This window comes from Vulpes vulpes, chromosome 5 (genome assembly GCF_048418805.1).
Source record: "Vulpes vulpes isolate BD-2025 chromosome 5, VulVul3, whole genome shotgun sequence".
Classification (NCBI taxonomy): Eukaryota; Metazoa; Chordata; class Mammalia; order Carnivora; family Canidae; genus Vulpes; species Vulpes vulpes.
The window spans coordinates 64,262,036-64,275,001 of record NC_132784.1 but is presented as its reverse complement, the minus strand read 5'-3'; the positions used below and the strand labels follow the sequence as shown (position 1 = coordinate 64,275,001).

The window sequence follows — 12,966 nt, the reverse complement described above, 5'->3', positions numbered from 1 at the left end:
TATAGATCATTTAAATGTCAACATATTTCATTATACAATATCAAAAAATCATATTTGCTAATATCACTACCAATCTTAGAAAAACATTAAAATATTTGAAAGTTGTCAACCTCAGTGTGGTGGATAGAAATTTTTCAAAGTTGGGATCCCTGGGTGGCGCAGCGGTTTGGCGCCTGCCTTTGGCCCAGGGCGTGATCCTGGAGACCTGGGATCGAATCCCATGTCGGGCTCCCGGTGCATGGAGCCTGCTTCTCCCTCTGCCTTTATCTCTGCCTTGTCTCTGCCTCTCTCTATATATATGACTATCATAAATAAAAATAAAAAATAAAAAATAAATTAAAAAAAAAAAGAAATTTTTCAAAGTTTAAATTTTTGCTTGAAATTTCAAAAGTAGGGATGCCTGGGTGGCTCAGTGGTTGAGCATCTGCCTTTGGCTCAGGGTGTGATCCTGGAGTCCCAAGATCGAGTACCACATTGGGCTCCCTGCATGGAGCCTCTCTCTCTCTCTCTCTCTCTCTCTCTCTTTCTGTCATAAAATCCCAAAAAGTTATCATTGACACAAACACTTTCAGTTGCTTTTCTTGAATTAATAAGGTCACTGTTCATTTTTGAGAAAATGTCACATTCCTAAATCCAAATAACAACTATAGTTTGTCTGTTAGCTGGCCATTGAAGTAAAATAACATTCCATGAAAAGACCAGCTAGTTCAGTTTGCAATTTAAACAGTTGCACAAGTGCTTTTCCTCAAGACAATCATCATATTTCAGTATGCAGCAGAAGTGCTTTATGAGTACTTTCCACTTTATCATGTAATGTATTAAAAAGGTACGTAAGGGTTGAGATTTTATAAAATTATTAATATATTTGATTTATTTTTATATTTATATTTAATATTTTTCCCCGTGTGGCAATAAGGATTACAACTGCTAGTACAGTTTAGTGCAACTGGCTAGATTTGCACAAAGGCACCAGCAATTTTGCCCCCCATTGCTTTTGCAGTAATGATTGAAATGTTAAAACAAGGAAAAAAAGGGCAAATAACATCTACTATAAAATCTACTATAAATTACTATAAAAATAGTTTTACCCTTCGAGATCCCTTGAAAGGGTCTTGAGGATACCTGGTGGCCCACAGACTACACTTGAGTACGACTAGTCTAACAAATTATTAATTCTCACAATGGGAATTTCAGGTCTTGGCTGGTTAAAGAAGATACTTTGGTACAGCCTTCTACCAAGTCTCAGACCACACCACCTAGGTGATCTCTTTTTCCCGTGAGCCCTGTGTCAACACACACAACTGTTACTTAGTCATGTTTCTGTAGCTCACTGGAAGTGTCATTTTTGCTCTGCTGTCTTCTCTACTGACAATAAAGTCTACTGTCTTCAGAGCTTTCCTTCTTGGTTTACTTATGTCTTGTCTTTTTACCTTCTAGAGGGGAAGAAATAGAGGATAAGGAAGTCATCGTCCAGGAGCTTGAGGTAGGGAAAGAAGCAGATGACTTCTGGGAAAGTTATTCTTTAAGCCAAGGATATGTCCATATTCAGATTTTAATTATTTCCTGTGAACTGAGTCACAACCTCCATTTGATCACTTGGCTTCTCCCTGCCATGTTTTCTCTGCAAAGAAACTTCACTGTTTTTCCAGGGAAATTAAAGCCTGTATCCTTTCTCAGTTCTCCTAGTTGAAGTGTCAGCATCTTTGAGGCTGAGTTCTATTGTTTCCACCAGAGTTCCCAGCCCTCTACAGCTCTCTTTTGTGGCAGCTGGCGTAGAGAAAGCTTCTGGAGGACTGCCGCCTTCCAGGGCCCTGGGAAACCTCACCCTCCCAACCACTGCCTGGTGGCTTGACGTTCAGGAAACTCAACTGTAAATAGACAAGACTGCTGTGTCTTCACTTTAATTGGAAACATTTGCAATTTGCTTTATTCCCACTTCATTTTCATTCCTTTTCTACCCAGCTTTAGGTTCTCCCACAGGAAGAAGACTGAGCAAATGAACAGCTTTGTAAATTGATAAAAGCATTGCCCAAGGAGTTAGAGCTCTGAGTGCTGGCCCTGGATTCCATCTGTGTTGAGCCACTGATTAGCCATGCGACCCCTTGCAAATAATTCTCTCTCGTGGTCTTAATTGCTTCATTAGTAAAATGAGAGTGCTAAACTAGTTTATTTCTTTTCTAACTTCACAACTCAGTGATTTATGACTGTTCTAATTTATGAAGACATATACTGCTGTATTTCAAAGAATTTGAACACAATGACATATACAAACAAAACTCCGTGAAACTAAAATTTTGAGTCATAGCCTTAATTGTATTTATGTATAGCTCTTTGGTTAAGTGTTGAAAGATGCACTAGGTTCTTACAGGAGCTCACAGACATTGCTATAAATAATAATTATTTTAATATAAGACCCTAACAGTTTTCTGCTTATTTTAATTGTGAGTAGAGCAGAGTTTATTTCACTTTGCTTCCATTAATTTGGGCAGAGAAAAGCTCAAGGCACCATAGTAAAGTGGAAAGAGTGTAAACTTAGAGCCAGTCACACCTGGATTTAAGTTCTGCCTTCACACTGGGATTTTGGGCAAGTCACCTACTTTCTCTGAGCCTGTTTGCCTACCTGTCAATGCGGTTGATAAATAATACCTATTTCCAAGATTCTGGTGAAGATTAGAAATAGATGTGTGCAATGCCTACCACACAGTAAGTAGCTCAATAAATAGTAGCATCTGTATACATTTATAATCCTACCAGATTTTTCAAAGAGCTTTTTATACATTCTTACTCTCAGTTTTGAGTCAGATGTTATCATCCTCTTTTATTTTTTCAGAAAAGGTTTGTTGATAGGCAGTGAGCCTAATGGTTAAAAGAGTAAGCTCTGGAACCCCATTGGGCCTGGGTTCATATCTTGGTTCTACCGTTACTAGCTGTGTAGCCCTCAAAAAATTATTTCACCTCTCGTTGTCTCAGTTTCATTGTCTGTAAAATGGAGATAGTAGAAGTGCCTATTTCATGAGGTCTCTGTGACTGTTAATGTAAAAACAATAACACTTGCTATTGTGATTATCAATAAATATTAGCTATTAAAATTATAAGCCAGGGGCAGCCCTGGTGGCACAGCGGTTTAGCGCCGCCTGCAGCCCAGGGTGTGATCCTGTAGACCTGGGATCGAGTCCCATGTCGGACTTCCTGCATGGAGCCTGCTTCTTCCTCTGCTTGTGTCTCTGCCCCCCCCACTCTTTCTATGAATGAATGAATGAATGAATGAATGAATGAATGAATGAATCTTTAAAAAAAATTATAAGCCAGGGGCTCCTGGCTGGATCAGTCAGTGGAGCATACAACTCTTAATCTAAGGGTCATGAGTTGAAGCCCCATGCTGGGCATAGAGATTATAAATAAATAAAATTTAAAATTATAAGCCAGGTACTATGATAGTACAGAGAATACAAAGATAAATAAGGCACCTTCTGTGAGCCCTAATACAAGGAAATTGAGGCTTAGAGAGATGAAATGACAAAGCTAAGACTGAAATTCAGATGTTTTCCCCATAGAAATCCAGTAGTCTTTTTATGATACCAAATTGTTTAATTGATATATACTAATAAGCATGGATTAATTAGAGACTAATCAATTAAGATTTTAAGAGAGTGGAAGAAAAGATTGGGCTTAAGCTAAAGTAAAATTATATATCAATAAATACCAGTATTATTCATTCATTCAGTATACATTTACTGAGGATGCTAAAATAGAAAGGATGCTAAAATAAATCAGGTATATATTCTAGCTCAAGGAGATTTCTTCATAAAAAATAAACATAAAGTATGGATAGAATGTAGTAAAGACTCAAGACTAACTACTGTGAAGTTTGAAACTTTGAAACTAGCTTTTGAACTGGACCCTAAAGGATAGGTAGGATTTGGACATAGGCTGATTAGTAGAAAGGGCATTTCAGGCAGAGGGAACAGACTATGCAAGAACACAGAAATGAAGAAGCAGAAGACATGTTCAGGAAACAGTAAACAGTTCAGCTTTAATAGAATATAGAGCATGTGAAAAGCAGTGACAGGTATAAATGGAAATATTGGCTGGGACCAAACAATATTAAAGTTATTTCACATTTTTTTTTCAGGATTCTATTCGTGTAGTCTTGGGAAACCTGGACAATTTGCAGCCATTTGCTACAGAGCACTTCATTATATTTCCCTGTATCCTTTCATTTCTGGATAGAAATGAGTGGCAAGTCACATTGTAGATTCAAATGGAAGAAGCAAACCCACAGGGCAAACCAGGGAAAGGAGATGGCCTTATCCCTAAAATAGTACTGAGGGATTCACATGACTAACTTCTTTCCTCATTCCTTAGCACCATTTCCCAGATAAAAGCAAATGGGAGAGCATATCCCACCTGAAATTCAAACATGGGGAAATTGTCTTGGTACCCTATCCATTTGTTTTCACTCTGTATGTGGAGATGAAATGGTTTCATGAAAGTCTGTCACCAGGTAAGTAGAATGATGGAAGTGTTAGTGGAGAGAAGAAATAGGGAAGGTTGAATGTCCATGGGTTAGCAATGCAAGCTCAATATGGCAAAATGGTCAGCCAGACTGGGCCCCAATACCACACAGTGCAGAGTTTAGGAGCAAAATGCTCCAAGCCAGACTGCCTGGTTTAAATCCTGGTGGATTTTCCACTTAATAGTTGTATAATCTTAGATGAATTAGTTCATCTTTCTGTGTCTCTTGTGAAATGGTGAAGAAGAATAATAGCACCTATCTTGTTGGGTTCTTAAAAGGATTAAGTATATATAAATACTGGTAGATGGAAAGTAGTAAAAAGTCTGACAGTAATCACTCAATTAAAGTGATCTATTATATAAAAATACTTCCATTTTAGAGTGTGCAGTGACTTTCACCTTATGGGTATCTTAAAGGTGTCTCCCAGTTTTTAATCTCTGAAGGCTATGGCTATTTTTATTCATAGAGGGACAAATAGATGCCTGCCAGTTTGATTTGAAAAAGTGCAAATGCCTTGCCTCAAAATATCTCCCCAATTCATTTGTCACTGATATCTGAAGTTCCATTCCCTTTTAAGTGGCATATCATTAGAATACAGTATGACTGTAATACTTCTGAGCTTGTAGATGACAATAGTTCTAAAATAGGGGAGGAAGAGAATTTGAAGACACTGTATCTCTAGCAAAAGTGGTACCAGACAGAAAGGAGAAGGACAGACACAGAGGTTTTTGTCTAGAACCAGTTCTGAGAAATAAATGATAGCCAGAAATCCAGGTGAAACAGCATCTTGATTCATTATGACATTCAAATTTCCTGTTGTAGGGAAACCAATAAAAGACAGTCCTCTTGGATTGGTAAGTTTCCCTTTTCTGTACAAGATGAAGATTGCCTTTATTGCCTTGTATTGATCAAAAGGTCCTGCTCTTATCTTTTCCTCTTACTTTGCTCTTTGGCCGCTGCTCAGATGCAGTCAGAATTGTATATATGAGACCATCTTTTTCTTCATGGCCAGAGTTCTGAGCTGGTCTCTAACAGAATATCTATTCTTACTTGAAAAGCGGGTGTTAAATGTTGCTCTTGGCAATTTAAAGATGGGGAGTTGTCCTCACTGCCCTCATGAACTGTGAGCAACTCTGGAAAAGGAGTCACAAGAGTGTGGTTCTTCTCTGAAGGTCCTCGCAGAGAGGAAAGCAGCAGGAGCCAGGAAACGAAAACGAGTGGAAGTGCTCAGCTCCCCCAGCAGGCCAGGGCTCGACAGGTCAGTGGTGTTGAGAGTCTAAATCCTGCACTCTCGTTAGGCTTTGCCAGCTATTGCTGCCAGTTGATTTTATCCTTTAGTGAGTCACTTTTTGTCTTGGGGCTTCATTGGTACCTGCCTGTTTCTCTGGGGTGGACTACAATTTGAACACAAATCTTTCCTCAGCAAAGGAGGATTCTTCTGTTCATCAGACAATGGCTGGGAGGAAATGCAATCATATCTATACAATTGAATCCAATCCATATTCAGTGAGTATTAATATGGTCATACTACCAGAAGGCATATGACTTAAGGAATCCCAGTATATTATACAAGAATATAGAGAAACCCTCAATAGAGTGGGTAAAAAATAAAGTATAATCCTACTTTAACTAGTAAGCTAACTTTTGGAACTCTACCTTAAGAGATAGAATAGGCTAAATGTAAATGTCTGCAAAATTATTGCATGGAATGCTGCAATATTAGGGGCAATGTTGAACACATCCCTAACATGTTGAAGTTGCTATTGTGGAGGCTACTTATTTTCTTCTTTTGAATCTCTGTCAGGGACAGAGTGAGTCAGTAAGGTAATTCAGTCGTTCTCATTAGCCCCAGAGAAGGCAGCTGGAATAATCCAAGATGTGGTTTGCTCCCTAGCCCAACATGCTTTTAGCCCATGTTCACAGAGCAACTGCTCCTTTCCGAGGACCATGTGGGCACACAAGAGCAGTGAGTGTGAACCATGAGGGAGCTGACCCCTCTACCCTCCAAATGCACATGTCAGGGAAGAGTTAGGAAATTTCTTTCCCAGCCAGGTGGAATGTGAAGGTACTTGGAGGTGTGAAGCTTTGCTCAGTTCTATTTGATTGAATTTTCCATGGGGATGAGGCCTCACAGCTTTTCTTTCTCTGGGTTTTGATGTAGTCAGATATTTCAAAATCTGATTACCTGATGTCCATCACATTTTCCCTTTCTCAACCCCTAGATCGCTAAATGTCTCAAATTGGGATTCTGCTGTGAATTAAAGCAGCACCCAAAGAGAATTTGGCCACACAATTTATTCTGCAGGCCAGGAGTGGTATAAAAATAGCTAACCTGCTGAAATATTCATTTGGGCCATATTTGCTTGAAAGTGGTGATGTTGCTGCTGCCAGTAACATTTCCTGGGCTTTCCGCCCCCCCCCCCCCCCCACTTCAGGGCCAAGATCGGGATTTCCAGCCAAAGCCCCAGCAAAAAGAAGCCCCTTATGGAAACCAGGAGGGTAAGCACCAAAATGGAGGCTTCAAGGCTTCTGGCTGTTCCTGCTGTGTTCCAGTCAGGATTTCCATTACCAGCACATCTTCATCCTATGTACAGCCTGAACTGACTGAATTCATTCTCAAGTTTCACCATCTGCAGAACATCCAACCATTCCATCCTTGCCACAACCTGTCCCAAAAGTGGCCACGTACTATACACATCAATGAATCCTTTTGTCGAAAGGTCTTTTCTTCTCAACTTAAAAAGCTGCTTCTTATACTCTGCAGTAAGATAAGAAAACAGGTCTGTTGAATTGTGGTGTGATCCAGTAGAGAATTCCTTCATTTTAGAAACCTTTTTGCCATCATCTACACTGGGGTCTGAGCCTGGGAACATGTAGTTTGTGTGTGTGTGTGTGTGTTTGGAACATGTAGTTTTTATAGATGAGGTAGGCATGTATCAGCATGGGATACTGGTAAGAGAAAACTTCATTTAGGGCAGTGATGGGCTGGCCCCAATAGTATTTGATTTCATTTGTGATATTTATTCCCCTTTTAGATATTCCTGTATCTGCTGGTCCTCCATTTCAGAGCTGCTTTTCCAAAGTAGGCTCTAAAAGAACACTTTTTAAATTTTATTTTCCTCTTGAAATAGCTGTTATTTGTGCCTTTTTCGTACTTATTACTTACCTCTCTAAAGTATCTCTGACCTTAAGTATTTAAACATTCCCAGTTAGCCTCCCTCACCTTCCCAAGACCCATAACATGATCAGTTACAGAGCAAGCATCTATGTGTGCATTTATTTATTTATTTATTTTATGATAGTCACACACACACAGAGAGAGAGAGAGAGAGAGGCAGAGACACAGGCAGAGGGAGAAGCAGGCTCCATGCACCGGGAGCCTGACGTAGGATTCGATCCCAGGTCTCCAGGATCGCGCCCTCGGCCAAAGGCAGGCGCTGAACCGCTGCGCTACCCAGGGATCCCCCTATGTGTGCATTTATTCAACAGACTTACTGCGTGCCAAGTATTAGCAATACCATGCTCTCCTCCAGGATGCCGACTGTATGAAACTAGGCAGACAGTTATTGATAGATGTGCTCTATGTGGGAATAAAAGAAGCACCAGGAATGAAGGGACCACAACGGAGAGTCTCACCTAATTTAGGTGGTTGTGAGGGAGAGTTCCCAGAGCAGTTCAGACAACTAAGGCCAAGAGGAAAGAGTACATACAGTGAGTGCATTTGGTGCCTGCAAGCCAGAGCACCTGGAGCTTAGTTAGAGTCCAGTGCTCAGACATGTTACTGAGGAGGTCAGCACAGGCTGGATCATGAAGGACTTAAGGCCACCTTCAAGTTCACAGGATTTCCCCAAAACATTTTTTACATAGAAATACGAAGCAATTTTCATTTCTAAGTGATTATTCTGCCTCCTGTTTGCAAGGTATCATGTTAGCTGCTGAGATACATGCTAACACATAGTTGGGGGAAGAGGGAACCCTCAGGGACTCACACTTCTGCTCCTGTGGGTAGAGGCAGGTTAGAGGACCCATTGTACCAAGGCCAGCTGGCCCACTGAGTGGTTATAGGCTGATGATTGCCCTCTACTATACTCCCATCCTTTCAAGAAGGAAGATAAAGAAATGAGAAAGTACAGGAGTACATGAAGATCTGAAGAACAAAGACACTTTATACAACCAAGATAATTACTATTAAAAGAACATTTCCCTCACTCTCTATCCTTCATACCTTCCTATTCTTAGTTTGACACATCATCTCCCTGAAGAACAGTACCCACGGTTTCTTACTCAACATAATTACCTTTCAACCTGATACTGGGTTTAGAAAAAAAAAACAGAAAAAAAAAAGGAACATGTTTATTGATTTTGACTCAAAGCCCAGTGATGGTCTCCACCGTAGACCCTATTCCCAGAGAGAGGATTTCTCCTGAATTAAGTAAGTGATCACAGTGACTCTCAGTGTAAGTCACTTGAGCTGGAAAAATTGAATTTCCTCCTATGGTCCAGTGGTTAATATTTTCTGTCCCCTTTGGGGAACTCCCAGTATAGGTTCACAGTCAGTGTGGACTGTCATGTCTGAACATGACACCACTGGGAGCTGGTACAAGGAAAGCTTAGAAGAACACAGCACATGTTTGAATAAGGTCTCTGTTTCATAAGAGGTGTTTTGGGGAGAATGGAAAGGAAAGGCAGACCCATTCCTTTTTTTTTTTTTTTTATAAATTTTTTTTTATTATTTATTTATGATAGTCATACAGAGAGAGAGAGAGGCAGAGACATAGGCAGAGGGAGAAGCAGGCTCCATGCACCAGGAGCCTGACGTGGGATTCGATCCCGGGTCTCCAGGATCGCGCCCTGGGCCAAAGGCAGGCGCCAAACCGCTGCGCCACCCAGGGATCCCGACCCATTCCTTTTATTACTTCAGGCTTCAGACTAGAGATCTGGACTTTGTAAGGATAAAAAAGTGGAGGAGGGCAGATGAATGGTTCAGAAGTAAAACAGACTGTCATGTGTGTAGTTTTTTTGTTTTTGCTTTTTTGCCACCTCTCCCTGAACTGTACTTCCAAGCAGATCTGGCTCTGAACATACAGAGAACAACCTTGTGTTGGGTTGTAAGTTTATAATGTCTTATTGGATGTCCCAGATGATACTCTCGGTCTTATTTCAGGCTGTTTTTCCTTTCTTATGACACTTGTCTGAAAAGACACCTGTCAAGATTTCATAAGAACACAAACGCTAGACTATTTTGTGAGGGGAATCTCCCCTGGTTGGGAAATCTTTGCCTCTGCTCTGGGGGGCCTCTGCCCTTCTGTTTCCCTCTGCCGACCTAAGTAGAAGCTTTCATTAGGGCCAATGCAGCAAAATTTAAGCTCTAAATCATAGTTTCATTAAATTTGTAAGAATCATTTCTTCAAACCACAAATCAGAGCTGTACCCCTGTAAGCCAGTACACCTGGAGACTTAGAAGAGGTAAGAGATGGTTTCCTTCCTCCCCAGAGTTCACTTTCTCTTTCACAGGAATCTGGCTTAGGTAGCAGCCTATGTGTTCTGAAATTTGAGGGTTTGTGGAAAATCTTCTCTTAGAAATACAGCTTTTGCTTTGGATGGGGGCTATATCCTAACTTTCCTAGAGGCTCATCATGCCTCTGCCTGCTGACCTACCTTGACAGTCTGTAATCCTTTGCTATAGAATTCTTCACCAGCACAATGGCTCAAGGAACTTCCCAGCACTGCTGGGTAGTCAGGCCCTCAGGTTGTTTCTAGGGGAGGGTAGTGGCCAGTTGGCAGAGAATACTAAATATATGAACCATGATTCTGAATATCAGGGTGTCAACTGAAAATGTTGTGGGCTTGGAACCAGATTATAGGATGTCCCCTTCACAGTACAAAAGAAGCTCTATAAAGGAGTAGCACAGGGAGAAGATTGAGTTGTACTGTGCTGGTTGCTTAGGCCATAGTCATGTTTCCACCACCCCAGCTCTAGCCATGCTCATCACATTTACTTGTTAATGGTACTTTGCCTTTGTACATTATATCCCTATCAAGAATGCCCTGTTCTCTCTGACCATCTCCCTGCCTGGAAATTATGACAAAATCTCACTCATCCATCAAGGCCCCATTCAAATACTACTTCCCCTGTGAAGTCTTCATTGACTAACCACCAACCATCAAATAGCATTCAGACCACCAAGCTATATAGGAGTAAAGTTTAAAACTTTTCTTGATCTTCTTTTGATCAGAACAGGGAAGGAAAAACCCATCAGGAATGGCAAGAGACCCCAGCATTTAATATCACTGATGTCCAGGAACAGGGTAGGTTCTGAGAAATTTATTCTCTTTTAATAATTGTCCTGTCCTCTTTAGTTCTCTGATGAGCAGAGCAGCATAGAGCTCTGAGTCTGGGCACACTTGCTGGGTGATGTGCCTTGCTCCCGTGGAGATGCCTGTTGGCCATCCTCTGGTCTTGGGGCCTGCCTTTGAATAGTAAAAGCTGACCCAGCACCCAAGAGAAGTGAAGGGAAATAATGCATGTCCTTCCCATGCTTCTAATGGTGAAAATGATGCTCCTGCTATTTGAAACATTTCCATGTGGGATAATAAGTTTAACACAAAGGTTGGGAGGGATGTATTTCACTTATCTTGTTGGAGAATAATCTTCCTACAGGGCATTAATGTTAATATTGAAGGTGCAGTGGATATTTGGCAAGGGCTAGGAATGCATGTTAAGGTGTTGTCTAGCATAAGGCTTCAGTATGGACTGTAGATATCAGATTCAGGGATTTAAGCACATGACTTCTTCAACAAGTCATCATTCCATGATAAGACACCATCCGTGGCAGGTGGCTAGGACTTGAGCAGTGTAAAAATCTCAGGGGCCCAACTAAAAATACTCCAAGGTCAGAATAGCATCTCAGAACTGAGCTGAGGGATCCCTGGATGGCGCAGCGGTTTAGCGCCTGCCTTTGGCCCAGGGCGCGATCCTGGAGACCCGGGATCGAATCCTATGTCAGGCTCCCGGTGCATGGAGCCTGCTTCTCTCTCTGCCTCTCTCTCTCTCTCTCTCTGTGACTATCATAAATAAATTAAAAAATTAAAAAAAAAAGAACTGAGCTGAGATGAAACTGGGAAGGTCAGAACAAACAATTCACCTGGCTTCAAACCAATCTTGGTATGAGGCTGCCCTTGGCTCATACTGGATGTCACATGAAAGTAGCCCACAGACTAATACTTTTCCCCTGTTTTCCTTGCAGATTCTAAGTCAGAGGACAGCCCATCAGGGCAGATCATCCCCCCACTGCAGCAAAACAATCCACTTCCACCTAAAGGACCCACAGAGCTGGCAACTGGTGGCTTCTTTGGGTTTCTAAGGTAGGACAGATGTCTCTCCTACCATCAGTCTGAGACTCTGGCTCCAGAGTCTGCCTCATTGAGTCTCCCAGGGAAATTAGAAAAGAAAGCAGATTACCTGCATAATCTCTATTTTCCCCAAGACACATGACGGAAATGAGACTCAGCACAAGGGCCCTAACTGAATTTAATAAAGACTCTGTATGTCTTGTTCATTTTTATCCAGCCCACCCCAGTGTGCCTAGCAATTGGACCTCGTTCCATAAATACTGCTTGGGCAGAGACTATTCTTATTGTTGGGTCATTCAGATGCTTTGGTTATCAAATGCTTCCATTCTCCCCTCTGAATCTTGGCTGTGTTTTTAGAGTCCTTTTTGCAAAAGACAGTTAGCAAATCCCTTTATCTCTCTAGAGCTCAGCTCCCCCATTGCAGTTCTCCTTCTTCATGCCCCACTCCTAAGTATAAGCTAATTTGGGTACCTTTTCAAATGCTGCTCCAGACTTGAATCCATTCAGTGGTTTCCCCAAAGCAAAAATGCCCGAGGTAATGGAGCCCTAATGGGACTGGGAGAAGGGAGGGACCTTTAGAAACTTAACCCATTCTGCTCTCCTTCCCACAGCTCTCTCTTCCCCTTTCGCTACTTCTTCAGAAAGAGCAGCCAGTGAGCTTTCCAGATGCAGCAGTGGGAGAGTGTGCTCTTGCAGTGACTCTTCCCATTCCATCCTGTGTATGACATTTCAGTCTTGGGCAATGTGGGCCCCAAGCTCCCAGAGTCCTCTTGCTGATTTGCCCTGTTCTTTGCCCCTTTACAATGGATTTTTTTTTTTAATTTAAAACACTAAGAAAAGAATAGAACTTCCTAAAATGTTCTAGTCTGAGAACTGTACTGCTCTGAAGGCCAGTTTAGGTCTTTCATCTCCAGCACTTAGGATCTCAATGAAAATAAATTATTTATGAAGAATTATTGACTGAATTTCATGAAGTAGAGAGAAAGCAAACTCTTTCCTGAAGATACAGGGAAGCAATGCCTGAAACCTCCCTTGGGTCTACCTGGTTATTGTTGGCAGGATGCTTTGGGAGAGTGGGATCTGTACTTGACCTCAAA

At 41.4% G+C, this 12,966-nt stretch overlaps 1 protein-coding gene across 3 annotated transcripts in view; it reads left to right on the top strand.

The window, feature by feature from the left end:
• MAJIN (membrane anchored junction protein) overlaps positions 1-12,966 on the top strand; it is a 33,727-nt gene that overhangs the window by 17,263 nt on the left and 3,498 nt on the right. The window contains exons 4-12 of one of the 3 annotated variants that reach the window (XM_072758377.1): positions 1,438-1,483; positions 4,133-4,208; positions 4,379-4,504; positions 5,339-5,370; positions 5,689-5,774; positions 6,952-7,015; positions 10,753-10,825; positions 11,764-11,881; positions 12,481-12,822. In XM_072758377.1, the coding sequence (XP_072614478.1) occupies positions 1,438-1,483; positions 4,133-4,208; positions 4,379-4,504; positions 5,339-5,370; positions 5,689-5,774; positions 6,952-7,015; positions 10,753-10,825; positions 11,764-11,881; positions 12,481-12,526 (667 nt within the window). In that variant the 3' untranslated portion in view covers positions 12,527-12,822. Of the gene's footprint in view, positions 1-1,437; positions 1,484-4,132; positions 4,209-4,378; positions 4,505-5,338; positions 5,371-5,688; positions 5,775-6,951; positions 7,016-10,752; positions 10,826-11,763; positions 11,882-12,480; positions 12,823-12,966 lie in introns of those variants that run through there. The other 2 variants (XM_072758378.1, XM_072758379.1) reach the window with 2 other exon arrangements.